Here is a 26,042-nt window from a genome sequence, read left to right as displayed (position 1 = left end):
AGTTGATCTTTGGGGCATGATCCTAAACAAAGTAATGACACCTTGCTCCACTGAAGGCATCAACCTCAATGTAATCAGGACACACCCTGCCACTGCCTCAAAGGACTGACATGGCCAACCACAGAAACTAGAAAGCCAGACAAAACAGTGTGAGCAGGAATGATACTCCCCCCCCCAAAAAAACCCAATAAAAAGCTGTGCCGGCCAAATAGAGTATACAGAATATTATGTACAAGAGAAGGTCAGGTTCTACTCATGATGCAGTTTACATCATGTAGTTGACAGGAAAAAACACATCAAAATTAACACTAAGAACACCAGCACAAATAGTAGGACAAAAGTCCATCCAGTTGTGTCCTGACATCACATCTGATGGTAGATATACATGTGCCCACATTCACCCACCTACCCACTGCAGTCCCAGTAAGAATAATCAGACACTTTGGGATTTAAAAGATAGTGTGATAAAGCTGTTTAACTATCAATTTCTTCCTCTCTCCTTGAGCCAAAAGGGGACAAAGTGGAAAGTCAGCAATAATAAATCCACAGCATTAATCCCCCATGATGAAGCACTACTGGGAAGCATCCATATTTCAGGCAGTGATGGAACATGTAGTTCTATCTGGAATGGAAAATGTCTCTTTGACTGATCACATCAATTCTAATGTTTTTCAAACACACATTTCGTATAATATATGTTATAAGCTCTCTTGCTTTCTTCCGCTCTCATCCTGTTCATTCAAAGGGAGAATACACACTTTGCCACTGCTGTTAACTCCAAAATGAGGCCATTTGCTGAAGTCCCCAATCAGACAGCATGATTTTCTACTGCACAGGCAGATAATGACACCTTGCTCATAAGTGTACAAGTGACTGTAGTCCTCATATTGGTACCCTTTGCTTCTATTTCTCACAGAGGAAACCCTATTCAATTTATTGTGCTTTCTCTTTTCGCCTAATTTGGTTTAGCATTTGGCAAAACATTCTAATGGCTGTAGTTTACCTCTTTGTTTAGGCCTTGCAATGTGGGCTTGATTAAAAATTTCACCAACCAAGGCTCGTTTCCTGACTTTTAGTACTCACTTTGTCCTGAAAGCTGAACACAGCTTTTAAAATTGCTTTTTAAAAGGGTAAAGGGTGCCCTCTGCTGAATGGAAGTATATCTCAGTCATTTGTGTTTTTATGTCTTGAGGAAAAATGAAAGTTATGTTTATCCCATACTAGTTCTACAGCTTAAAAAAAGGAGACTGCAATAGAAATTAATATGCCCCATACATTCCAGAAAGCTTTAGCAGTCCCAGGAACAACTGAGAAAGACAGCCATACATAACAGGATGAACAGCAATCCTCTACTGGGGGAGAGGCATCACTGGTGTGTCAGCAGAAGATCTGCCAGATCCAATAAGGTGCTAGACCTATTCAAAAATAGCATTGAAATGGGGAGATTTTCCAGGACTCTCATCCTGTTTCAGGAGCAGCCTCCAAGTTCCAGGGCTTTGAACCTGAAATTACGGGGAATGAATTGCTTCCAACATAGAAGCCCTGAATTTGGGGCTTAATTTTAATGGCTTTATGTCACTTAAACATGCTCAGATGCACCCTTGATTTGTTTTTGTTTTGGGTTGTTGTTGCTTTTCACGTGGTGTGTGTGTGTGTGTGTGTGTTTGTGTGTGTGTTTGTGCGCACGCACGCACGCACGCACGCACGCACGCACGCACGCACGCACACGCACACGCACACACACACTTTATTGCCTTTTAATCTGTAGAGTTGTTCCTGGCACTGAAATTAACATACTGGCCTTTAAATTAACCAAAGAATCTCTACACAATCTCTCTTTCTCTCCTCCCCTGTCCTCTCTCTTTCACACAAACCATTTAGCAGTTGTTGCTGAATGATCTAGTCTTAGCAAACAGATATGTTCAGCATATTTCCTTGCAATCCATCGTGCTATAAGGCAGCAGGAGGTTTCCAATGGATTTTTGTGGATTTCCCCACTTATCTTCATACTGTATCTTAACGCTTTGAATGGATTGCATGTTTTTGTGAGCTGCTTTCAAAGGTGGTTGACCGAAAAGCAGATTGTATGTACAGGAAATAAACAAAGTAAGCTGAAATCCTGTTGCTTAACCTGTGCTTGTAGGAAGGTAATGATGTTACTAGCAAGGAACAATTTATGTAAATTAACCTTAGAACTGCAGTGCTGGAAGGGTCCCTATGGATCATCAAGTCCAGCCCCCGTCAAGGAGACCCAGTGGGGAATCGAACTCCCAACTTCTGGCTTTGCAGCCAGATACCTAAGTCACTGAGCTACCCAGCAGTTAAAAAGTTCCTATTTTTGCTCACTGCTTCTCCGAGCAGCTTTCATGGCTTAGAAGCAGTGGGACAAAAGGAGGAAGTCTTTGATTACCAAAAATCTTCCTCTGCCAGTAGCATTATTCAGTGGCAGTAATTTTTCTAATTCTTTTCTGAGCCATTAAGTATAAGAACTGTACAAAGCAGAATTAAACCACTGAGAAAGAAAGGAGCTTGGGAAGATTTCCCTCAGGCCCTGTCAGGTCTCGTCTATAGTCCCAGATAGGGAGCTAGGCCTCCCAGCATTTATCTATTCTTTATATGTAGTGGATGATGATCTTAGTAGGCCCAAGGACCAGTTTTGAGATTCACCAGCAGCCTGAAGGTCACAATCTCTAATTTGCAAACTTAATTAAAAATCAATAAAGTGTTATATACCACCATGAGTGCTGCAACAGGTTACGGCAATGTGTTAAGCAAAAAAATGTTTTCCAGGGTTTTGTGGGTTTTTTTGAAAATAATTGAGTTTTGAAACTGAAAAATCCTTTTCATGCCCTCTGGCGGCCAAAATTAGTAGGGGAAGGGCCTCCAGGAAGGCTAGGAGCCCCTCAGAATATGGCAATATTGCCCCAGTGCGACCTAAAGGGCACAAGATGACTTTCTGAGCAAATCTTGCTTTTAACGTTAAGAGCAGGGGGTGCTGCAGGGTTTCACAAATAGCCCCCAAAGTGCATGTGGTGCATGGGCTGTATCTTGCATACTCTATTATACCAGCTCCTTCAATAATTGTCCATGCAACACCAGAGAATCCCAGGAAAAGAAAATTGACCTACTTGCTGAAATGACCCAAGCCAGATTAGGGTGAGGGAAAGAGAGGAAGACAAGCTACCCCAATGCTATTTTGGAATAACATTCCTGTGAGCAAGCATCATTTCTTGCTTGGTCCAAATCTTTTCAAATACCCATAAAATGGTAAAAAAAATAAAAATAAAAGCTCAACATTGCTCATATACAGAAGTCAAGCAGCTTCAGATTTGATCAGAAAAGTCAGTTCAAAGTTATAAAAGCTGTTGAGATAAAGAACCGCTTGAGCTGAAAACTGATTTACTTCAGCAGTACCTACAGGATCAAGTTAACTTTTATAAACAAATCTGGGATTCTATGGCTTGCAATTTACGGTGTTTGTGGATCAGAGTTGTTTTTCTTTCCTTGTTGGTTTAGCACCAGAGTGACCTTCATGCTATCAGGCAGCAGAAAAGCAGAGTCTGTGATTTTAAATATACCTGCTTTATTTTTTTATAGTACTATTCTGCAGAAACAAAATATTATTATGGGAATATTATGCAAAATATTAATCAGTTCAATCCTCTAGAACACACACTGTATGTTCATTAAAAGCATGTAACATAAAGGAGGGAAAAAAATAAATGGCCATGAATTATTCATATTCCTTTGCCTTAGTGGCTTTTATAAAGTCCCTGAATAATGACTTACAGGAAGAAAATGAAGAATCTTTTCTCTCTTCTCAAATCTACTAGAGGCAGATATTAGCATTAACTAAATCATAAGCATCGTGTTTCCGTATTGAGCGGGACTATGGGGAAGTGTAAGGGCTACACTGAATACATAAAAATCTGTTATAAAGAATGAGCAGTGGGATACTGAATGGTTTAAGATGAATTTTAATGTTTTAAAACTGTACGCTGGTTTGACTGTTCTGGACACTGTAAAGCAGTGTGTGCTGCTTATATACTGCCCCATAGCACTAAGAGCACTCTCTGGGTGATTTAATTATGCAGGTTACACATTGTTTCCCCCCCACCAAGAGCTGGGTACTCAATTTATCAACCTTGGAAGGGTAGAAGGCAGATCCAACTTCGAGCCAGCTACCTGAGTTCTGCGGGATCAAACTCAGGTTGTGAGCAGTTTTGGCTGCAGTACTGCAGTTTAACCAGTACACCATGAGGCTCCTGTGGTCCAAAACATGGACTTCTTTTATCCTTGAATATACTTGTCTAGGTTTGTTTATTCATTTGCTAATAACCTTTCCTGGTAAGGTAAGGGTACATAGGGCCTGATAACTAAAACCCGGCTCTCAACTATCAAAATTTTTATTTATTTATTTATTTATTTATTTATTTATTTATTTATTTATTTATTTATTTATTTATTTATTTATTTATTTATTTATTTATTTATTTATTTATTTATTTATTTATTTATTTATTTATTTATTTATATGCCGCCCACTCTACCCAAAGGTCTATGTCATCTAGGACAGTGGTTCTTAACCTTGGGTTATTCATGTGTTTTTGGACTGCAACTCCCAGAAGCCTTCACCACCAGCTGTGCTGGCTGGGATTTCTGGGAGTTGCAGTTCAAAAACACCTGAGTAACCCAAGGTTAAGAACCACTGAATTCTAGGAGTTCAAGAGAGTAGAAAGGCTGTAGAGAAAGTGTCAGGAGAGGAGATGTTTTACATCTTTGTTCGTATCAGAAACACCACTGTACAATGAATAAATATCACATAATTTTCATTCAGGAAAGGAGACCAGCAAGAACATTTGGAGCAGCTAAGAAGTCTTCCATAGTAGGAATCTATGTCAATGTGATGTATTTTACTGCTATGCAGGAGGAGATGGCTGTATGCTGCTTGCTCAGAACAAAAGCCTCCCCGCCCACACTTCACCAGGGGAAGTAGCAAAAGGTTAGACTGTACTGAATGGATGACATCCTTTGAAGCCTGTTTTAAGCATTTGGGGAATGGTGCTGCCCAGTGGTACAGAAGGTCCCTGGTTCAAATTTCACTGTCCCACCAAATGGGATTTTAGCTTTGCAAGCCTGGGAAGGGATCTCTGCCTAAGATTCTCAACTACTAGACTAGGTAGAGTAGAGTAGAGAATATTGGTCTCAGTCTTATACTGAGTCTGACTCCATATAAGAGCCTCATGGCGCAGTGGTTAAAACGCTGTACTGCAGCTAAAACTGTGCTCATGACCTGGGGTTCAAATCCCAGGTAGCCGGCTCAAGGTTGACTCATCCTTCCATCCTTCCGAGGTCGGTAAAATGAGTACCCAGCTTGCTGGAGGAGGCAAAGTGTAGCCTGTATAATTTAAAAAAATTGTAAACCACCCGGAGAGTGCTTGTAGCACTACGGGGCAGTATATAAGTCAAATAAATAAATAAATAAATAAATAAATAAATAAATAAATAAATAAATAAATAAATAAATAAATAAATAAATATAAGATAGCTTTGTTTGTTTGGTTTGGTGCCAACATTCTGGAGGTTCCAAATAGGGACGACTTAAATCAGTCTATATCTGGTCCATGCGAGTTTTGCAAACATTCAATCATAACTCCACCCTGTCTATCGTGACAACTCTCCATGCTCTCTAGGCCCACATCTCCAGAATCCTTCTGACTCATCCTTGTGGCTTACTGTACTTCTACATTAGAACCCTCACCAATGCAGCAATAAAAGAAATAATCTGTCCTGCTGAAAATCATCTGGTTGCACACTTTTTTTTTTGTCTTTCCAGATGGGTTCCCAAAGGGGTATAATTCTGGTTCCTATGACTTCACCCTGTCTTATTTTCCTACCATTTCACCATACGAAGTGGTAGCTTAAGTTGGTTTCCTTCCCATACTGACAGTAGCTCCCACCTTGTCATGCTGTGGGAAGAGACCATGCCATTAGTCTATTGCTAGCATTTTTGAGAGGCAATAAAGGAAACAGCAAGAATATGCCATCCTTTCTGGGACCTTCATGTTACCTAACAGTTAAAAAATGGTTCAGTTTCTGACAAAGCCTATTGTACTTGTTCATCTAACTATGCTTTCACTTGCAAATTGACACCAGGATTCTCATCAGTGTGCATAATAGATACTCTGGGCAATCTGAATTTACCATAAAGAGAGCCATTCTGAATTGTCTCCATCCTGTTAATTTCCTTTATTTCTTTCCCGATACATTTTTTTATTTGCCCTCCTCTCTCCTGTTTGTAGGAAATAAAATATTCACGGCTTCTGATCCTATACTGGACTTTTTTTTTAAGCCTTCCTCTTTATTTTCTGGCATAAAATAATTTTTGTTTTTTGTTCACTTTTTTTCTCTTTACAGCTTGTAGGAGAGTTGCTGAAGCTAAACAGTCTCTCTAAAATCTACAGAAGACATTATAAACTTTGAAGAAATCTTTTATCAATGCATAAAAGCAAACTCAAAATCAAGGGAAGGAGCAAATGATTTCTCCTACGAAACTTAAGCCCTAATTTCTTTTCATAGACTAATTGGAAGGGGCCCTCATCATAATACAGGGTTAAATACATACATCTGCAAAATAAATAAATAAACAAAATTTTATATATTGTACATTTTGAACCTTACTTTCCTTTTCATGCTAAGCTCTTCCTGGAGAATTTCTTCCTTGTCCCTATGCTATCTTAAAAAAAAAGAACATGGCCAATAATTAAGGGAGCTATATTAATTAAGCCACTTCATAGGCAATGCTGTTCTCCCTTTTTGAGATTTCTGTAAATTCACCAAGAGATTAATTAAACATTGCTAGGAAATAACAAGTCCACAAGATATTCATATTCCCCTTTTGTGCTTGGATCCCATGCCCATTCCATTTTGAGAGGTAACCCTGGTACAACATTGGATCTACACTGATATTAACTGTAGCAAGAATTGGCTTTGCATTTGTTATTGTTGTTGTTGTTGTTGTTGTTTAGTCATGTCTGACTCTTCATGACCCCATGGACCAGAGCACGCCCGGCCCTTCTGTCTTAAAGCATTCATTAACATCAATTAAAGGCAGCTTCAGTTTGGAGTGAGCACCCGTTGCTTGTCCCAGCTCCCGCCAACCTAGCGGTTCGAAAACATGCAAATGCAAGTAGATAAATAGGGACCACCTTGGTGGGAAGGTAACAGCATTCCGTGTCTAAGTCGCACTGGCCATGTGACCATGGAAGATTGTCTTTAGACAAAACGCTGGCTCTATGGCTTGGAAACGGGGATAAGCACCACCCCCTAGAGTCGAACACGACTGAACAAAAATTGTCAAGGGGAACCTTTACCTTTACCTTACCTCAGTTTGAGGACTTCAAGCATAACCGGTTACATTCAATTGTTAGTGCAGTTGGGTTGTGTGTTATGTAAAGTCAACTTGGTTTTACCTGTGCTACATCTACATGCAGTTTATTTCCATGCCCATGTAGGGATCTTAGCCCAGGTCTCCTGAATTTTAGAACATCACTCTGTTCACTACACCATGATGCAGATACAGTTAGAACAAACCACTGAACCAATATCATTTACATAAGTATTCACCTGACAATTCCCGTTCTTTCAAGCAGGAGTTCTCTCATTGGGACTAATAGATGGCTTTAACTCAATGTTTGTCTTGAGCACCATACTAGCTACAGAGTACTTGCATGTTAGCAGATTTTTAGAGTTGTGTGAATCAGGGAAAGACTTGAGCAATAATATATATTAAAGCCATTAAGGGTTGGTTTCATCTTTCTTTCTTTCTTTCTTTCTTTCTTTCTTTCTTTCGGAAGTAAACCAATTTGCTCTCAGAAACATTGCCTAGATATTTGGAACTAGCGTCGGTATTGCAAATAAATAAATAAAATGCAGTGTTTGCAAAGTACTTCTCATTTCCCTTTCAAAAATAAGTGAACAAACTAGCTTTCTGTTTTCATCAACATTTTATCAACCAGGAGAATGTAACAGGAATATTCCACTGAGATTTGTTTTGCTTTTAAAAGCTGTTTTTCGAAAATTGATTTCATGCACTGCAATCTTCCTAATTAAATATGCATCATCATAAGATTGAAAAAGGTGGGCATTGCAATATATATATATATATTTCACTCACCCTTTGGCTGGTGTTGCTATGCCAACGTCAGTTAGTTTCATTCCTACACCTACAAAACGAAATAGTGAAGTGCTATTAAATGAGAATATTTCGGTTACAGTATAGAAAAGCTCTTCCATCCTTTCATCAACAGATTTGATATATAGTTTTAATTAGCACAACTACTGATTGTAAATGTTAACCATCATATATTCAGAATGCTAGACCAGTTATTTCTTCTGCACTGAGCATCGCTTGGCCTTTGTATGGTGCTTTAATTTAAATAAAAAAGCAATCTGGAAGTCCAAAAAAAACCCTTTCTCCACCTCTAGTTAGCGGAATATAATCTCCAGTGCGCCTAAATGAGGATTGCCTTATCATGAAACAGTGCAATCTTCTGATTGCTAATGCATTGGCAATACCTATTTTTGATGAAATGTGATCTACAGTCTCCTTACATAGTGAAAAAGGGCAAGCTCTCCCTCTCACACAGATGTACATGGAGAGTGCATGTGCAAAGTGTGCACACATGCACAAACAGTTTGTGAGGAGCTAATACTGGAGAAACAGAGAAGCCAAAATAAATGCATACATTAATAGAGGCAATAAGTATTGTCTGATTTTTGAACTGGTTCATAGAAGGGGCATATTGTCAGCATTTATTGCTATGTTTGTTACATCAGCGATATGTAAGACTATTATGGGATTCAAATATTTTCCACAGTAAGCAGGTACCTTCCCCCCCACTCTTCTGATAATAGGTAAAATATTTTGAATGAATATCCCCCTAGCCTTGAGTGAGTTAAAGAAAAGGAAATTTCAGAAACCTAGCTACAGGATCCGGCCATGGGTGCTGTGTTCTTGCAGGAGGCAAGCCCCTCCAAGCAGTGGTGAGGGGGCATGGGACCGCATGGGAAAACTTTTGAGAAAATACAACCTACAAACAAATGTTACAGTCAGCAAAGGACAAAAGGGACTCCCTCACCACTGCAGGAGTATACCGGATACCTTGCAGTTGTGGACCACAGAGACTGGCGAAACGTCAGGAAGAACAACCTTCAGAACATGGCCAAAGAGCCTGAAAAACCCACAACAACCATGAGAATACAAGGTTATTCTTGTTGCTGTTGGAACCACAAACACAGCATTCACACCAGAATCAAAGAACATGAGAGACACTGCAGACTAAAACAACCGGAAAAATAAGCAGTAGCCGAACATGTCCTAAAACAAGCTGGACATGAAATTCTGTTTCAAAATACTGAAGTACTGGACGACACCAGCAATCTGTATGTTAGACTGCACAGGGAAGCCATTGAAATCCATAAACATAAACAAAACTTCAACAAAAAGGAAGAAGGCCTAAAACTAAACACGGCCTGGCTCCCAAATCTGAAAAATACAGCCTGCAAAAGGTCAACAAACTCTACCAAGCCACAAGGGCCAGGGATCATTGCACAGAAAAGACCAGCTAATGACACCCATCAATCGCAGTGACAGATAATCTCTTCCCCCCTTATCACAACAAAAACATGCTGATCACCCTATCTCCTGAAAAAAAAAGACAAAAGCTGTTCCCACAACTATAAATACTCAACTATCCAACAAATAGCAACAGAGCATGGAGAGAGTTCCTACTCCTGTTCCTCTGAAGAGGCGGGCCACAGAGACTGGGGAAACGTCAGGAAGAACAACCTTCAGAACATGGCCAAAGAGCCTGAAAAACCCACAACAACCATGAGAATACAAGGTTATTCTTGTTGCTGTTGGTGTCAACATTTCAAAAGTGCAGAAGCAGTTGTAAAATAAGGAATGCAATTATAAAATATGGAATGGCTATGACAGTGTCAGGGGAAGAAGAGCAAAGTCTGGAAAGAAGATTGCCTAACCAGGTTTTAGAGTGAGCTGAAGCTCACAGCAGATGCTTCACAGTTCAATTTCCAGGCCAAAGAAGGCTTATTGCCTACTGCAAGAGCTACTTTCTGGACAAGATTTACAAAATGCACTGCAGTGTGCCAACCAGATACTGACCTTGCATATCTGTTACAAGCAAGCTGCCGTTGGTTCTTTCGTATATCCAATGCTGAAATGTACAACACTTCTGGCCAGCTTCTGAGTCTTTTCTCATGAAGTTTATTTCTTTCCCGTCCTTGACAGAATATTTCACAAATTCTCCAATTAACTCTTCCTCCACTGTTGCATAAGGGATATTATTCTTGGGTCGATGTACAAGAAAAATAGGAATGATTCTGAAATCAAAACCAAGAAAAGAAAACTGGAACTTCACAATGCCACAAAATATTTAAGAAAAGTGTAGAATGTTGACTCTTTATATTAAAGCTTAAAGTGTACTCTGTTACAGAATGAAGGTGTAGGGAATCTGTGACTCTCTGGATTTTATTGCATGCTAATTCCCACGAGTCCAAGACAGGATGGCTAATGGAATTATGGGAGTTGTAGTAGTCCACCATCTTGTGCATAAAGGGATACTCTGAGATGATCTCAAACTAAGAACTATTCTATATAAGCTGTTTTTGCTCCTCAAGTGGAAGCAAAGCATTATCCATTTAGCATTGTTCTTTCATTTTAATTAGCAAATACATTGTGTATGTACAGTATGCTTCAGCTTTCAGTTACTCCACCTTATTTGTGCAATTCATCTCATCTGAATCACAAAATCCACAAGTTTGCATTGATTTCTAAAATGTGGGGAAATCTTGTGTATAACTTCAGCAGCTTCATAGTCTTTAGTATGGATTGAATAGTGGGGAGGTGGGGATAAAACTCAACACTGGACTGACAACACTGTGTTCTTTACAATATTCAGTTTTATCCCAGAAATGTAGTCCATAAATGAATTAAATTAAACACATGCCAGGGAAAGAGTTGTGGCATTTTGCACATGCATGCATATCCTTAGAAATCACACGGACAGAATTTTTAAAACAAATTTCCACCACACAGCATGCTGTGTGTTCATTTGGAAAATAGGTCATAAATAACAGATGTGGCTGCAGTTAATAAGAGCCCTAAGACTATTTCCTTATCACCTTCGGACCTCAGACTCAGTGCCTCATGCTTGGACATCCTGCTGCTTACATCTTGCTTTTACATTTTCCACAGGCAAACTCTGTTCTTAGTTCTATTCTTAGCTCTGCATTTTCACCTTGCTGAGACCAATCTTTTTTACCTCAGGACTGCAAAGGAAGTGGTAGACATGCTGAGGGTAGAGAGTCAATAAACAGAGGTAAAATGTAGCTTTTTTGTCGATATATTTTAAGATGTTATTATGCTACTTGAATATACAGGTCATGTGTACACATTTTCATCCTAACTAGCCAAGAAAACCTTTTGATATAAGGATAGGAATGGCAGGAGGCAGCATCTACCACGGTGAGTTATTTGTACAAAGTAGGACTCAGCCTCAACCGATATAGTCATAGATGATTCATAATAATACATCGCAAGCAATTATCTGATGTTAGATTTGAGAGAAGGCTACTTAAGCTTCTTGGGGATATTTAAGACTCATCCCTAAGGAAAGCAAGAGCGATTTCAACACCCATTTGCCCATTTGAGAAGCTAGCTACATATGATTCTTATGCGATGGAACAGCAAATCCTTTGAAAAAGATCTGAGGTAACAGCTGGTGCAGCCATTCATTACAACCTTCGCAGAATATTTCCTACCATCACTAGAGAAGTGCATTAAAAAGCTGCATGCCAACAACTACAACAACATCTTGGCTGTGAATGAAACAGATTTCAGTGGCTCCCATAGTAATTAGGGCACTGGGAACAATGCCATAGAATTTTATAAAATATTATAATGAGCTGCAGATCTCTGAAATATCACCATTAGAACAGGAAAAGAAACTGGCAACATTAGGAACATATTACACTGATATTTAACAAACACTTAGGTTTTTGATTAAAACTTGTATCTGTTATATGACATCAATCGATCAAATCAATCAATCATCATCATCATCATCATCATCATCATCATCATCATCATCATCATCATCATCATCATCAGACACCTTGAACACAACACTCCAGAAATAATAGAGTAATTATTTCTAGTAATAGAATGAAGAAATGTCTTGATCGTTGACATTGTAATTCCAGGAGATGCCAGAATTGACTGAAAGAACTAAAAAAATACAGAGACCTGGCAATGGAAACATCTCCCTTGTGGATGAAAGACACTTCAGTGGTCCCCATCATCATTGGGGCTTTGGGAACAATATCAAGAAAGTTCACACAGTATCATAAGCAGTTGCAGATCTCAGAAATAACACTATCAGATCAACAAAAATGGCAAAAATTGGGAGAAACATACTGCACCAATATTTAACAGGTACTGTACTTAGGTTTTTGATGAAAACTTGTATCTGTTCTACAGTACCAGTCAGTGTTTCTATAAGATTGCAATGGTGAAAAATTACTAAAAATCAAAACCAGAATTGACCAAACATCCAGTTCTGCTTTTGGACTGAGGGCTTTCTGGTTTGTCTTGTTTTTGTTTGGTGTGTGTGTGTGTGTGTGCGTGCGTGCGTGTGTGCGTGCGCGCGCGCACGCGCGTGTGCACAGCCCCTCACAAAGAGGGAAATGGCACAGTCCGGGACCAGAACATTTTATAGGGGGCATGATCTGCAGCCAGGGGGAGAATAAAAGTGTGCTTTATTCAGTCCTGGAGTGATGTACGTTTCCCATCTCTGAAATAAAGAATAGGTAACTAGGAAAATGGGACGTGGTGGCACTCTGGCTAAACCGCAGAAGCCTGTGCTGCAGGGTCAGACAACCTGCAGTCATAAGATCGAATCCACGCAACGGAGTGAGCTCCCGTCGCTTTGTCCTCGCCAACCTAGCAGTTCGAAAGCATGTAAATGCGAGCAGATAAACAGGTGCCACCTCAGTGGGAAGGTAAAACAACATTCCCTGGTCACGCTGGCCACATGACAACGGAAACTGTCTTCGGACAGGCGCTGGCTCTATGGCTTGAAAAGCGGGATGAGCGCCACCCCCTAGAGTCGGACACGACTGAACTAAAAATGTCAAGGGTAACCTTTACCTTTTTAACTAGGAAAATAAAAATAGCGTGCAGTTGTTTCAGAGTCAATACGACTTGCAAATGCCAGCTTGCAAATGCTGGGCTTTGCTCCCCAATTCTCTTCTTCCCATCCTGGGAAATGGAGCTGCAAGCCAGAAAGAGAAACCCTGCTAATTTTGATGGTCCACATAGAAATCTCCATTATCTATTATGAGGGAGCAGTTGGTGAAACTGGCTTTTCATGGGCAAGAAGGAAGGTCTACTAAACTTTAAAGCAAGAATGGGCAGCTTCCACAAGATGGGGTCATTTTTGTTCTTCCTCAGACCTTAGAGGGCCACACATCTTTTGTTCCCAAAATGCAGCAAATTCTCGATATCAGGAAGGGAAAACAGTATTTCGTTGATTATTGCATTTCTTTACTTCAGAGGAGAAGAAAGATGCTTGTGGGAATTCCCAAGGTTGCAGAAATAAACTGGTCCTAAAATGACTTGGTTAATTTGGGGATACGAGCCACATTACAGTGGTGCCTCGCTAGACCGTTAGCCCACATGACAGTTTTTTCGCTAGACATTGACTTTTTGTGATCCGCAAAACAGTGATTCCTATGGGGGAATTTCGCTGCACAACGTTTGGTCCCTGCTTTGCAAACCAATTTTTGCTAGACGTCGATTTTGACAGCTCCCTCCGTGCTTGCAAAACGGGTGTTTTCGGGACCTAAGCTTCGCAAGACAGCTATTTAAACAGCTGATCGGCGGTTCGCAAAGCGGCTTTCCTATGGCCGATCTTCACTAGACAATGACAATTCTTCCCCATTGGAATGCATTAAACAGGGAAATGCTTTTCGCTAGACGATGATTTCGCTAAACAGCGATTTCAGTGGAACGGATTATCATCGACTAGCGAGGCACCACTGTAATTTGGTAGAGGATCATTTACTGCTCCATCTCAGATAGCAAAATAAAAGGGCATCTAGTGAAACTCACATAGGATTAGGCTGGTTGACACACAAGAATCTTTGTGTATGCAAAGGACAAATTATAGATTTTTTTTTTACAACACAAGCTTTACATTCCAAATCTTTAAAAATATGTACTCACTCAGGTACCTCTCCAAAGCCTTCTAGGGGTTTTGTTTCAGCTGCATATATCTTGGCATACTCTCTTGCTGTGTTTTGAACATAACATTCCTATATAAAGAGAACCCAGTGGCATAGTGAAAAATGAAATAATTAACACAGTCAGCTGTATGCATATTTGAAACCAGCTGCACTGAGATAACAGCAGGAATAATTTACCTGCAATGCTAATTTGTAATTCTTTTTCACGAGTTCATCTTTGTTCTTGGTCCCATAGACAATGGCATTGTGCACTTTAAGAACACAGGGGTGGCCAGGGCTGAACACAGGCACTAAGCCTTGCATGACCTTGCTTCGGAAAGCTTTTCGGTGCACCCCCTCCCCAAAATGTAACTCTTCTGTTGTAATTCGCCCATGGAGGCTCTTACTCAAGTAACTGTCACAGATGAAATCGTCTCTGAACATAAGTTGTAGGAATTCAATCTCTTCCAAGCCTGTAAAATAAAAAGAGATTGGATAGAAGAAACTTCAGTTGATATGCTAAAGTTTGTTCCTATCTTGCTTTGCAAGAAAAAAGCCTGGAGAAATAGTTTAAAAGCAATCAGCACAGAAAAATAGAAAGGGACAAGAAGTAGGCTCAGAGGTAATATAATGGATTCTGTATGTGCGGTAAGATTCTTTTATTATTGCAGCCTCCTGTATTTTTTCATAAGCCATCTCTGAAGTTCAAGGACACTCTGGAGTAGTTTCCGATGAACCTCAAGCAGTGCAAAAAGGGGCAATCAGCAGAACAATCAGGACTGATGGTACCAAAGCATTTCATAGAAGGATATAAATTTGTCATCTATTTAATTTTTTGAAACCTTTTAAACATTATGAAGCACAAGTTCATTTTGCCCTGTTTAAACAGGAGTCTGTAATTTCTAATTTTTTTTTAAAAAACTGCCTTTTTTGCATTTTTACACAGTATCTGAGTGGAGCATCAGAAAATTCAGACAATTGTGGACATTGAGAGGTAAGTGTTTTCCTGTTTGTGTATTGGTTTTGACAGTGCAAGTCAACTCAATGTGCCTGAAAATGGAACTAAATGATTGTCTTATCATCCATTGATGTGATTTCCTTATGCCAAGCAATTTTAATAGAACAAGCATTTTTGGTGTGATTTGCTCTTAATAGGTGATTACGACCTATCAACTGATCCACATGGATATGAAACTGGTACAACTACGTAGTCTATTGACTTTGAGACAAAGTTGACCAACACAGTTGTCTACATTTTTGGATTCTCTTTTGCAGAGTGGTTATGGGGATTATCACAAAGAGCAGTCTACAATTCACAGTCTTCCATTATACATCTCTTGCCACTGTCTGAGAACCAGTGAAGGACCAAACCTGTTTAACTTTCAGACTGGACCCAGATGATGGTCACTTTAGCACTATTGTCTGATATCATTCTACAAAGACAGATGGTTACAAAAAAAAACTCATAGCATATAGTAGAGCAATTTTGGGGGCAGAGGAGGAAAAATTACTAATAAAAATGATTATTTAAAAATGCAATAATAGCTACTTTTGATCAAACATAAGCAAAAGGGGAATAATAGAACTCTGATGTTCAGAGTTCTTTTCAAGAAAGTATGTGTAACATTAGCAATCTTTGTATAAATGAGGCTGAACACATTGAATTTGCATCACAAAACTTATCTCTGGGGTGAACAAGATTGCATAGCAACTAGAAGGGGGAACTGGGCATAGAAGCTGCATAGAAACATTTTGTGGGTAAAAAAACTTGTAGTAGATTTAAGGACAGCTGAGACATAAACAAGTTGGAATCTCCGTTTTCATTGTTAAAACAGCTATTGACAAAGTACATTCACTATAAAAGAAAATAGTATACATATATGATTCAGAGTGTATTATTGTCTGAAATGCTGATTTAGGTCTTTGAAGGACTTAGTAGATTGAGCTCTATCTAATATGAATACTTTCTTTAAGCATTTCTTCTTTTTCTCTACATTTATTTTAACTTGCAATGATATAAATAATAATTATGGTAAATGCCGTCAAGTTGCTTCTGACATAAGGCAACCTTAATAGAGTTTTTTTTAGCATAAAGTACTAGTAAAGCAGTAAAGTTGAACACTCACGTATCAAATTGCATTCAGCAATCCTAGACTTCCACTAACGTAAAGAGACAAAGTGGCTAACAGCTTATGATCTTGCTTCTTAAGTCACAACTTGCAGAGTTAGTTAGTTAGCTTTCACTGCTTTTCTAAACCACCCAATAGACAAAAATCTTTGAGAAATTTACACACCAAAAATTAATAAATAAATACAACAAAAGATTCATTGAGCAGCCACATACCCATCGTGACTTTTACAACAGTAACTGTTCCATCTTCAAAATCTAAGAATTTGCCATAGCCTCTACAATACATGAACACCATCTTCCCTTAGAGAATTTATGTGACAAATTCATGTTCTTTACTTTTACCTGAGTCCCACACATGTTATGGGTTGCCTAGTTGGAACTGACTTATAGCAACACTCACTGGGCTTCCAAATGAGCAAGGCATTTAAGGAATGGGTTTACCGATTCCAGCCCTGCTCCCTCCAGTGAATTTTCACAGCCACGTAGGGACCAAACCAAGGTCTCTGAGTCCTAGGCCGTCACTTTATCCACCATGCCATACTGAGTACGTAATGCACATACTTTTCTTAAGACTTACTGAAGGTCCCTTTTAACTGCAGCCATACAGGAACAAAATACAAACCCCTAAGAAGGCATCTGTGGTTAGTAAACGAAAGATGATCCACTTGTTTCAAACTGAATGGAATGGTTAATCCTGCTTCTTAATGAATCAGGCCAAGTGACCACCCAGATAAGTGAATGAGCTAAGCTTGTATTAGTCACCATGCTAATATGACTTGTCTGGTGATGATAAAACCTGTTGGCAAAAGTGTTGTCTATGTTTAGCAAGGGCCTTGTAATTCACATGCTATTGCTATAATTAAGACAACAGGAACCTATGGAAAAAGTATTCTATCTCAGAATTTATTGCTATTCTACTTGGATACTGTTTCATAGCTCAAGACCTAGAAATAACCACATGTTTCAGTATAGGGAATAATCATATAAAAGTGGTTCATTGTCATGGCTCCTTCTTTTCAGCTGAGCCCCTATGTGAAGCCACTTTACCTGCTTCAGTGTAAATCACGCTTTCTGACTCTTTGGGTTAAAGCAGAAATTTAATGTCAAAAATGTACGGCAGAGGAAGGCTGAGTTAAATTGCTAAAGAAGTTTACAAAAATGTACAGTGGTGCCTCGCAAGACAAATTTAATTCATTCTGTGGTTAATGTTGTCTTGCGAAAAATTCATCTTGCGAAACCCCTTTTTCCCATAGGAATGTATTGAAATGTAATGAATGCATTCCTATGGGCAAAAAAAGTCAGAACAAAGTCAAATTTGATTTACAAAGGGTTTATTAAGTGCTCTTTAAAGCCATACATATTGTGCAGATGATTTCAAAAATTTTCCCACAGGAATACATTGAAACACGATTAATCCATTCCGGATGTTTTTTGGGTTGTATCTCAAGGTGCTGATTGTATCTCAAAGCATTAGTTCCCATAGAATCTAATGCAAAAGCATTACCTACCCGGCAGTTAAGATCTAGCCAGGGGGCCCTTTTGAAAGAGCCATCCCTTAAGGAGGTAAGAGGGAGAGCTTGTAGACAAAGGGCCTTTTCGGCAGCTGCCCCCAGACTATGGAATGCCCTTCCGACTGAGATTTGTCTGGCGCCGACGCTGATGACATTTTGGCGCCAGGTCAAAACCTTCCTGTTCCAGAAGGCTTTTAATTGAAATAATATTAGCTGTGGTTCCGATGGCAATTTTTATATATATTTTAATTGTATTTTAATTGTTCTAAATTGTATTGTATTTTAATTGTTGTAAGCCGCCCAGAGACCTTTGGGTAGTGTGGGCGGCATATTAAATAAATAAATAAATAAATAAATAAATAAATAAATAAATAAATAAATAAATAAATAAATAAATAAATAAAGTGGTTAATCTGTCCACTAGGGGGAGACTTTTTTAAATCTAAGGTGACATCTAAGGTTAAAAAAAAAGGACAGGGAGGGAGGGAGCCTTTTTCTGGTTGTATCTCAAAGCGCCAGTTGCAAGTCAAAGCAAAATTTTGGGACTGGAGCTATTCGTAACTTGAATTGGTCACAAGTCAAGACATTCATAAGTCGAGGCACCACTGTACATAACTCTCTTCCTCCCCACTTCACTCTTGAAGGAACTTTGTAGGGAAGGGAGGTTGAAAGACATTGATTATCCCAAGGTCAGCCAGTCAATTTCATGGCCCTGTGGGGATGTGAACCTGGATCTCTGAGGTTCCTGTCCAGCAACCTAACCACTAGACCCTGGCTATGTTCCAGCAGTGACTATCACCAGTGCCAGTAGGAATAGAAGTGGCACTGTTATGGGCTGCTACCCCTGCAAGACTCACAGAGGGAGAGGGAGGAGGCTGGTGGTGGCATTTGCAAGCCAGCTGCTTCTTGGACAGTTGTGTGAGTAATGCCTTGCCCCCAAGGATGATGTGTAGAAAAAAGCCAGAGTAGGTGGCTCACTTAGGCAGAGGAGAGTGGGTGCCAGCAGCTGTGCCACTATTGTTGCCCCAGTACTCTACTGCCTCTGGCCATGATCTGAATCTAGCTAATGGCCAGCTTGGTCTGGCAGCAGCAATTGTTGCATATCAGAGTCTTCCTGATTCTCAGAATAAGATCATACGGTGGCAAAAGAAATACACTCTGCACATACAGAGATATACTCTTTCTTATTCATTACTATTTCACTAATTCCTCCAGAATGGGCAGAAATAACATGTTCTGGAGCCCAAATTACTAGCAATCGGACAAATTTCAAATATAGGTTCTACAAAGTATATGTAGGAAGAATACTCCTTGACCTTACCTTCAACATCATGAAAACTGGAAAGATGCTCTAACACTGCAGAAAAACGAAAAACAACGCAATGAGCTTTTAGACCAAAAATTGCACTCTCTGCTGTGCTTTGTGTTAAACAGAACAAATTAGCTTTTACCTTCAGCAGTCAGGTTAAAGTCTGCAGTTGCTTTTCCATACATATTCTTCAGACAGCACTGATACATTCCTTGGTCTTTTTCCCCAGCTTGAACTATTGCCAATGATACTGGAAAGTCATCTCCTGCACTAGAAAAGATGTTAACATTTGGAGATTTATATGTTCAACTGGTTTCAGTTTAGTGTTTCAGAGTCTGGTGTCCTTCGGCTCCAAGTGTAGAGTGAAATGTCTCTTTGCTAACCTCTCCCTCCCTCTCTTTGTTCCTCTCTTGATCCTGCTTTCCACCTAATGGGTGGAATGCCACTGCTGTTGTTGTCCTTACTGCTGGAGCAGCTGCAAGATAAATGGGTCACTGGTTCAGATTATAATCCAGGTTGGGGAAGAAGACAGGTCTTGATTTCAAGGCAAACATTATCAGTTGCTGCTTGTACTCAAGAGTCAAGGAATTGAAAAAAAAATCTACTGAAAACGATAGATTTGCTCATGCTTGACACTCAGGTGGCTATAGGTACCAGCCCACTTGAATGTTGAAATTCCAGGGACATATTTGAAAAACAGCAACAACAATGAATGGTTGCAAACCTAGAGTTTAATCTGCAAAATGCATTATGCATTCTTCAGACAGCTATAATCCACAGACTTTGATTTTGGAAGAGTTTATAAAATGGACTACTCCAGACTATTGTTGAGTTTGATAGCTCTGTGCTCATTGTTTCCAGGTATTTTAGGAATACTGCTGATAAGAAACACTGTGTTTTAAGTATGCTTTATTCCTCTCAATTGCAGGATCTGAATGTTAGCACCTGTGGATCTTTATGTACATTGAAAAGTAGGAGGAACTCTCACTAGATTTACAGAGTAGCCTAAAACACCCACAATATCAAAATATCTTCCTCTCTGCCTAGCTTCTAAGATAATGAAGCCATCCAAGGTACATCCTTGGAGTTTAGAGCCCTTGTGAAGTTAATTAAAATCTGCTGAGCCTCCAGAAAACACATTAGTGACCATCAAGTTTAGAGACCCACATTTATGTTGAGAACGCAAAGGCCTCTTTATGCACGCCACACAAGGCTGAGGGATGAAAGCATTGAAATGGATCTTTCAGAAATATTTCTCCCTTGGCTAAGCAAACCTATAAGAGATATCCATTTCTACAACTCAGTATTCAATCCTGTTCAAATATGATCAGTTCCACATCATAGCTTGGAAAAAATCCTTTTCTTTGAATTGTACTTCCCAGAATCTCTCGTTCAGCATGACCAGTGAAGGAGTCAGTCAAAGTCAGGGATGTAGTAATATTTTACTACATCCCTGACTTTGACTAACTCCTTCACTGGTCAATACACACACACACACACACACACACACACACACATGCATACATGCATATATATATATATATATATATATATATATATATATATATATATATATATATATATATATATATATATATATATATATATATATATATATATATATATATATATATATATATATATATATATATATATATATATATATATATATATATATATATATATATATATATATATATATATATATATATATATATATATATATATATATATACACACACACACACACACACACACATACATATACATATACATATATACATATATATGTCTACTGTTTTCCTTCCATTCCTATTTTTATACATCAGGGAGATGTAACAAGGTGACCTCTTTCAGTTGTCCATCACCTGCTGTTGTCTGCAGTATTCTTTGAGTAGCAGCATGCTTACTTGATACAGAACCAATCCTACAATTTTTATTATGATTCCAGCCTACAAGGTGATGTTCCAAATCACAGAAAATCTCAGATAACATTTCTGCCAACTAAACACATTACTTGCTCTCTAATTAATCTTGCTCCCTCCTTCCCTTCCCTTGAGTTGATTTGTTTCGTGGCTACATTTATACTGCCTCTCCTACCACCACTTCCAAGCAGTGTAGATTGTTCTCCTAGGTACCGCTTTATCATCACAGCTCTCCCTTGAGGGTCGATCACAGAGGAGAGTGATTAGCTCAAGGCCAGCCACTGAAATGGCACAGAGGGGAGTGAGAGCCTCATCTCCCAACTCCTGGTCTAGCTCTTTGCTCATGCTATGTTGCAACAAGAGGTATTTGCATTCTACTTTCCTTCTCCAGCCCATTTTGCCATCATGCATGTCTGCCTGGCAGCTACTGTCCTGTTCTCTCCATATCTGACATGGGAGCTTCCTCTCTATCCTCTTTACCTGTGCATTAATCAAAAAACTGCTGGCCCAGTCTGAAGACGACCTGTATAATCATTATTATTTTATTTTGCAACCAACAAATCAATACAGTGTCAATTGATTTTTCTATTTTATAATAAATATGTGAACTGAGGAGCCAACAGTTGGCAACTTTAAGGCCGCTGATGCTTTCCCTTCTTTGGCGTTTACATGGAACTTGGGCTATCTCTATGACACGTGGGCACCTACTTTACCACCCTTTGCCACCCTTTATTACATGAATTCTATGTTTCTATTAATTTTATCATCTTTCTCCCTCTCAAGATAATTCCATCAAAACTCTGGCTATCAGAATATGTACATTTCCCCTTTCCACAATATCAATGGTTTGTCTGTTTGATCTCCTTACCTTCTGTGCACTCGGGCAAGTAGCTTCGAGTCCTTAGTCCATGTAATGACAGATTCTTCACAGATTTCACCAAACTGGCAGCACAATTTGATATTTCCAGAAGAATCAAGGAATGGTTCTGCTTGGATTTTCTTCAGCAATAGGGGGGCTTCAAATAAAATACAATTTTGTAAGGAAGGGCTGAGCTCAGAGTAGAACAGCAGGATCCATTTAGACATTATATGATTATGGGCACTTGAGTTACTGCCTCCTCTCTTAAAGCAGGCATGTGCAACTTTGGTAGGGTTGGGGGGTGTCAAATTTTGCATCCTGCTCGGTTTGCACAAGGCCCAGAAATGAACAAAAATTGGGGGTGGCAGTCAAAAATAGAAGTGATGGGCATCCACTTCTGGTTTTAATTTGTTTGAGCAGGGGAGTTACTTGTCTTGTTGCGCATGTCAATGGTATGGCTTATCCGTTTCATTCATTCCAGGTTCAATCCCTGACATCTCCATCTAGATTCTCAGGAAGCAGGACAAAGAAAGATTTTTGCCTGGATCTTGGGAAACTGCTGTTAGAAAACTATGTCTAACTGGGGGAAAAAAATCTATGCATACCTTTGCTGTCTTTCTTGCAAGTCAGTTTCCGTGGTTCTTTTTTATCTTCCTTCTGACTTAAATCAGCCTCCGCCTTTGAATTCTTTTTAACACAGCTGGTATTGTTGAAAACATTTTCCTTTGTTTCTATGCGCTGTCTCTTAATTTGACCCTTGGGCATGACCTTCTTCTTGACCATTTCCTGCTTGCGCTTCACATCTTCAGCACTACTATGAGGGGAGGGTGCCTTGTGGAGTTTGGAAGCACCCTGTGGCTTTGTCTTCTCTGCTTTTAATATGCATAGATCTTCTGCTGCTGCTCCTACAGTGCCTTGCTGAATTTTGACCTGTGCCAACTGTTCCTCAGAGTGACGTCTGTTCTCAGAAACAGAAGACGAGGTGCTGCTTGATGTTCCCATTGCACACTCTGGTGAGTTTAGGATTTGCCTCTCATCGTCCTTGAATGCTGCAGCTCGATTGTGGTTTCTAGATGTAATTGTACACTCTCCCACTAATCCTCTTGCAGCCACACCCAATTCCTCATCAGCGAAGTCCATCAATGAATGTACAAAGTGTGGACTATCGTGCCAAGAATGCATCTGATTTGAGTTAATCAGTGCCCTCATGTATGGCTCTATTTCAGCCTCCTCTAGGTGACACTCAATGGATTTTTCAGTTTCTCTGGCATCCCTTTCACACAGGATTTCTTTTTCTTGTTCCACCTTTTCGTACTCATCCTGTTGAAGTTTAATGCCATCGTGCCAAGAAGGGGCTTGTTCTATATCAATCAGAGCCCTCATATAGGGTTCTACTTCAGCTTCCTCAATATCACGTACGACTGACATTTGTCTTTCTCCCTCATACCGGACTACCTGAGTTCTGCTTCCTTCTTTGACACGCTGGTGCTGGCCCTGCCACAGTTCAGAGATCTCTGTGCCCCTGTCTTTTTTAATTTTATTTTCCAGGGGCTCAGTTTGCAGCAGACTTCCAACTATCCCAAGCACATTTGCATTACCACTTTTGTACATTTGTTTTTCATTGTCTACAGTGTTCTTACCACCCTGACTGTCCTGGTCTGTTCTACACTCATTTTTAAGAATACTTGAAGGCTGTACCACATTTAAAGCAGCTAATTCATAAGGCTGAGATGGAAAGCTCGTAAAATCCAATCCTTTATCACTGCTGCAAAAATGACCAGCAGTGCTAGAATTATTTTCTGATGCTCTTGATTGAGAACATGATGGCATCTTTAAGACATGTTTGGACTCTAGTGCAGTTGGTCCTGAACTTTCTCCAGACTCCCTATGTTCTTCTTTCATACTGTTTTTATCATTCTTTATCTGTAACAGAACTTCAGTGAAGAATCTAACCTTGTATGATGCCGTGAATACTGGTTCCTCTTTCCTCGCTTTGTTATTTGGGCCACTAACTTCTGGCTCATCCCGGTAAACTTTAGAATCAGTGGCTATACGTGAATTAGGTTCTTGCATGTGGTAACTGTAATTCTGTGCATCATCTACAATCTGAACATTTTTACTATCATTATTTTTTAAAGCATGGTAAATGCTACTATTGCTGTTGCTCGGTTCATTCCATTCTGATTCAGTTCCTTTCTCCTGAAATTTTTCTTCAGTGCTTTTACTCACGGCTGCAACTGAAGAGTGTTTTTCACGTGTAAATTGATCTGTATTTTTGCCAGAGAAATTACTGAACAAATCCTCTTTCAGTGAAAGCTCAGCAAGCTTAGTACCCTCATTTATTCTTGACTGATGAAGTGCGGCTTGAGACTTTCTCATAGGCATCTCATCAGATTGCTTTACTATGGGGCTATTTTTGCGACGAATGTGCTGCTTAACAGAAGGCAACTGGCCAAGATAATAAACAGGTAGGTCTGATGAAATCTCTTGGTTTTGTTTTAAAGGACTGCCTGAGCCTTCCACAAATCTGTAGGAAGATTCTGCTTGACAAGACTGGAAAGCATTATCAGATATAATCATTCCTTCGCGATACCTTAATGGCTGAACAGACCCTCTGTGATCAAGCTGCATTCCATTATACTTATTCTCTGGATCTTTTTCCTTTTGCAGATTACTCTGTAGAAGATGATCAGATGACTTTTCTGTTTCACATCTCAAGGCAGAGCACAGACGCCCAGCATCTGTTTCTACAGAAAGTGCAAAAGAACACTGCCCCGTGGATGTACCGTTACACGCTTCGTCTGTTTTTAGCAGGCTGTTCGAATCACTGTGGACTTCCATTGCTGATGCCAATTCTGTGACAAGCTGATTATCTTCTGCTGAATTTCCTGGCACATGCTGCCCGGCCCTTCCATCACTAGTTATGTTCCATCCCCTGACCTCCTTGGCAGTATCAGTCACAGCTGCTGGATCCTCACCCTCAGAGATTGTGCAAGGCAAGTCACAGGCCCAGTCTTCTTCCACATAAAGAAGTTTCTGTAACTGTTCGTGCATTGATGATAAATCATCCTCTGTAACTTTAGGTTCTGGAGATGCCAAGGCCCTCTGGAAATCTCCTTTGGATAGATATTTAGCACACAGAGTGCCTTGATCTGTTTTTACCTTGTTGGCCTCATAGGACTTTTCTCTACATGCCTTTCTTCTTTCCTTCTGCATATCATGCACAGCTATAGGAGCTAGAATGCCCTGCTGTTTGGAAGTTATGACAGGATGACTTAGGTCATCAGGTACCGTGTCGCAGCTCGCTATAGTGTCCATGGTCGCAATATACTGTGCTTGATTCCAAGATGGTTCTTGCTTATTACTGTTCTGGGCTCCATTGGAGACACAAAGGCCTGTATTGTTTTCCAACCTGGATCGGTCCATTTCAAAGCCATTTTTGCTGGTGGTCTTTACCAAAGCTGAGCTTTCACTATCCACAGGAACACTTTTCTCAGGAGAAGATTCAAAAACAATTCTCTCATCTGGTGCAGGCTCTGATATGAATAGTTTAATGTCACTGCTGATGACTGATGTGTTTTCCCTGATCGTTTCTTGTTGGTCTCCCTAGAAAAAAAGGGGTTGAGGAAAGAGAGAAAGAATTTAGATAACTTAAAAGGAATGACCACAAGACTACGAAATGCCATATGGTAACAGCAGACAAGGGAGATGGGCTATTCCCCATTATTCTAAACCAGTTGTTCTCAACTGGTGGCATATACAGCACCGGTAGGCAGTGTTTCCTTCATACGGTGCTGGATCAAGGCTTTGCAGCCGAGCCAGAGTTGCTACTCATTTGCTTCCAGTTGCAGCCAGAACACCACACACATGAAGTCAAGCCCTGCCCCATGTTAGCAGAAAATTAGAGGGAACGTTGCCAGTAGTAAGCTCAATAATCTCTCTCCTCATTCTTCCGGCAAGTGTGACATGCAATTTCTAATCAATACTATATGGGACAATT

At 39.7% G+C, this 26,042-nt stretch overlaps 1 protein-coding gene across 1 annotated transcript in view; it reads right to left on the bottom strand.

The window, feature by feature from the left end:
- Window positions 1-26,042, bottom strand: part of ALPK2 (alpha kinase 2) — a 71,680-nt gene that overhangs the window by 6,787 nt on the left and 38,851 nt on the right. Inside the window, exons 2-9 of the mRNA XM_078385185.1 lie at window positions 22,648-25,648; window positions 22,052-22,199; window positions 19,401-19,528; window positions 19,271-19,306; window positions 14,506-14,780; window positions 14,309-14,397; window positions 10,187-10,404; window positions 8,177-8,225 (exon numbers count right to left, since the gene is read on the bottom strand). Of these exons, the coding sequence (XP_078241311.1) occupies window positions 8,177-8,225; window positions 10,187-10,404; window positions 14,309-14,397; window positions 14,506-14,780; window positions 19,271-19,306; window positions 19,401-19,528; window positions 22,052-22,199; window positions 22,648-25,648 (3,944 nt within the window). The remainder of the gene's footprint in view (window positions 1-8,176; window positions 8,226-10,186; window positions 10,405-14,308; window positions 14,398-14,505; window positions 14,781-19,270; window positions 19,307-19,400; window positions 19,529-22,051; window positions 22,200-22,647; window positions 25,649-26,042) is intronic.

This window comes from Pogona vitticeps, chromosome 2, assembly GCF_051106095.1.
Source record: "Pogona vitticeps strain Pit_001003342236 chromosome 2, PviZW2.1, whole genome shotgun sequence".
NCBI lineage: Eukaryota > Metazoa > Chordata > Lepidosauria > Squamata > Agamidae > Pogona > Pogona vitticeps.
The sequence above is the reverse complement of the archived record's forward strand: the minus strand, read 5'-3'. Positions and strand labels throughout refer to the sequence as shown.